The 3,558-nt window shown below is 32.0% G+C and overlaps 1 protein-coding gene across 1 annotated transcript; it reads left to right on the forward strand.

The window, feature by feature from the left end:
- Positions 1-2,838, forward strand: PIN5 (Auxin efflux carrier family protein). Its single transcript, XM_047314251.2, has 5 exons — positions 1-919; positions 1,385-1,470; positions 1,634-1,791; positions 2,382-2,458; positions 2,560-2,838. Exons 1-5 carry the CDS (start codon positions 168-170, stop codon positions 2,630-2,632), a joined length of 1,146 nt encoding a protein of 381 aa, XP_047170207.1. The 5' UTR covers positions 1-167; the 3' UTR covers positions 2,633-2,838.
- The last annotated feature ends 720 nt before the right edge of the window (positions 2,839-3,558 follow it).

The raw sequence follows: 3,558 nt of genomic DNA on the forward strand, positions 1-3,558 counted from the left end.
TTTTGTCCTTTGTTGTAAGTGTTCGCATATAAATACTCCAAATCGGTGACTGTTTGACTCAAAAATGCATTTTGGTTACTCTCAAACCAAAAACAGAAAAACCAAGTTTTGTGGAAATATTCAGAGTTTTCTGGAGAAAGGGGAGGCTTTGAGATCACAGAAAGAGAATGATAGGGTTGGAAGATGTGTACAAAGTGATAGTGGCAGTGGTGCCACTGTATGTTGCTCTGGTGTTAGGGTATGGTTCAGTGAAGTGGTGGAAAATCTTCAATAGGGAGCAATGTGATGCAATAAACAAGCTAGTATGTTACTTCACTTTTCCACTCTTTACTTTTGAGTTCACTGCTCACATCGACCCTTTCAAAATGAACTTTTCGTTCATAGCTGCAGACACCATATCAAAGTTCATCATCATCGTGGTGCTTGCCCTCTGGGCCAAGTGCACTGCCAAGGGGAGTTTCTGCTGGTCTATAACGAGCTTCTCTTTGTGCACTCTCACCAACGCTCTTGTTGTTGGGGTTCCAATGGTCAAGCCCATGTATGGAGCCCTTGGTGAGGACCTAGTGGTTCAGTCCTCGGTGGTTCAGGCCATCATATGGCTCACTTTGCTTCTATTTGTCTTGGAGTTTCGGAGAACAGGAATTGAAGGCACCACCACCACCACCACATTTAAACAACCTAGATCAAAAGCAATGGTTGTTGACACTAATAATTTGACAGCCGAAGGTGGTGGAAGAGGGAAAGATGTGGAGGAAAATACTGTTGCTATTCATGTTAAAGAAGAGTTGCTGTTAGAAGAAACTGTTAGCAGTAGGATTCCCTTTTGCAAGTTGATGAAGCTTGTGTGGCTCAAACTTGTAATGAATCCAAACTCCTACGGCTGTGTCATTGGAATTTCCTGGGCCTTCATATCTAACAGGTATACTTACTCCTTACCTAAAATCATAGTCTCACTGCAATTTTTCCACCACACTGCATAATAACATTAAAACTACATAGTTTTCAATAGCAACAGACTATCTTGATTGGTCTATATGTATATTTGAAACAAACCAATCACAAACTAGCACATAAATTATTGTAAAAAACTTGTCAAAGAAACATTTTCCTTTTCAATACTATATATACACTAGCAATCCTGACATATATGTTATGGTTTTATAGGCGGAGCATCTTAACGATTTTTTTTAGCAATTTTTTTACAATAGTCATTGTTTTATTGGTACAAATATTTAAATCAGATCAATCACGAACTATCACATAAACTGTTGTAAAAAAATTGTAAAAAAAAGTTATTAAAATTATATTTTCCTTTATAGGCAAAAGCGTCATTTTGATACAATATTTTTCAAAAATTACAGTAATGAATTTAATATTTATACAGGTGGAATTTGGAGATGCCAAGTATGTTGGAAGGTTCTATACAGATCATGTCAAAGGCAGGGACGGGCACTGCCATGTTTAGTATGGGTGAGTGAGTTAATCACATATGCTCTTTATAAGTTTCCTTATAAATATGTACTTTTAGGTTAATTGATTAAACTTTAGCGAAGTTAATTAGCTTAAATTAGTTTGATAAGTGGTTTGTGACGAGTGACATATATTTATATATAATAAGTATATATGCATGCAGGTATTTTCATGGCACTTCAGGATAATTTGATTGCTTGCGGACCAAGTCTGACTGTATTTGGTTTGGTTTTAAAGTTCATTGCGGGCCCTGCAGCCATGGCTATCGGTGCCATCGCTGTAGGATTGCACGGTGACGTCTTGAGAGTTGCCATCATTCAGGTAATGCATATACATAACATAGTTTCAATCAGTATTCATTCATCAACAATTCGTAAGAAAATTGAAGTGTGAATCTAAGTAGTAAAAATTGTGAATATAAAATTCTACTCATAGCTGATATATTTATTTCTGATAAAACCTACAACACCTGAATGTCTCATACTTACGTTAAATTATATGAATGTCGTTCATCAAACACGTACAATGTTTAATTCATTGCAAAATTCGTGCATTTTCATGTAGTGGCAGCTTAACTGAAGTAATGAATAGTTATTGATTTGTGACTGAGACCACCGAAACATTGTTGAATGCTGATTAATATTTTTATATGGTGACGAGGGAATATGGAGGAAGCATATACTGAAAGAAAATGTCATTTCTTTTATCTTTTGTTTTTATGTATGATACAAAAGCTTTGTGGGTTACGTGTAAACAGAATTACTTAATCAATTTTCTTGTTAAAAGCATGTTCGAATATTCGATTATTCAAAGAGAATTACCTTTTGTAGAAACAGATGAGATTAAACAAAAAAAAAACAAATATGTTTATTCAATTAATTTAATTATTTCATTGTATATATCTGGTGCAGGCTGCTGTGCCACAATCCATCACATCCTTCATTTTTGCTAAAGAGTATGGATTGCATCCAGAGATTCTCAGCACTGCGTAAGTTTCAATGGTTGAAAAATGAATATTTAAGATAAAATATTCAGTGTTCTTGAAGGCTTTATGATCTATTTTAACAGTTTATAGTTTGTGATTAACAGGGTGATCTTTGGCATGATTGTTTCACTTCCCATCTTAGTTGCCTACTATGCAATATTGGAGTTCATACATTGAATCAAAGATGTTTTATAAAAGCTCCAAAAAGGATGATTCAAACTTTTTTTTCCCTTCAATTTTAGCTTTTAATTTGTAATATTAGTCTGATTTTGATTCCTATTAGCTAGCCACTCAATTCTGTCCCACGAAATGTAATACAAACCTTGAAATCATCCATGTTTCAGCTGCATATTATTATCTTCAATCGATTCCTATTATTCTCTCTTTTTTTCTTTTATATGTCTGCATGGTATTATTGAATACTGATATGGTGGATTTTAAAATTCAAAACCAAGATAGAGTAGAAGTTGGATACTATACTTCTAAAGTTTTAAAAAAGATTAAATATGATTTTAGGTTTTCATTTTTTTATTTTAATTCCTTATAAGATTTATTTACATATAATTTCTTGCCTTAAATAAAACTGATATCTATATTATTAATACTAACGTAAATATAATCGTCCTCGCTTTATGCATTTTTTCAAATAATTATTTTAGTATGAATAATTATTTAAATTTTAAAAATAATAATTAATAGAATAGAATTGAAAAAACAAAAAGAACATAATAAATTTGTACGAGATTCATAGCTGCTTGCTGAAAAATCCTTATCTATAATTATATATAAAAATTACTCAAATCCTACTGAACTATATAAAAGTTAAAAATAAATAAATTTTTATTAAGACTAAAACGAAAAAACTGTATCTTTTTTTTCAGAGGAAAGAACACATTAAACTCAAAATTAAAAACCCCGGGCTTTGTGAAATTATTTACTCTCTTCTATGCAAACAAAGAGTAAACATGCAAAATGTAAATAAATACTTTTTGTACATACCAAAAACTGATAAATAATTTAAATCAATTATATTTCTTATCTCTTTAAACCATCAAATAAGCGAATTTAGTTCATTGGTTTCAATTATTCAAGTCCCTACATTT

This window comes from Vigna umbellata, chromosome 4, assembly GCF_029865625.1.
Source record: "Vigna umbellata cultivar VRB3 chromosome 4, Vumbellata_1.0, whole genome shotgun sequence".
Classification (NCBI taxonomy): domain Eukaryota; kingdom Viridiplantae; phylum Streptophyta; class Magnoliopsida; order Fabales; family Fabaceae; genus Vigna; species Vigna umbellata.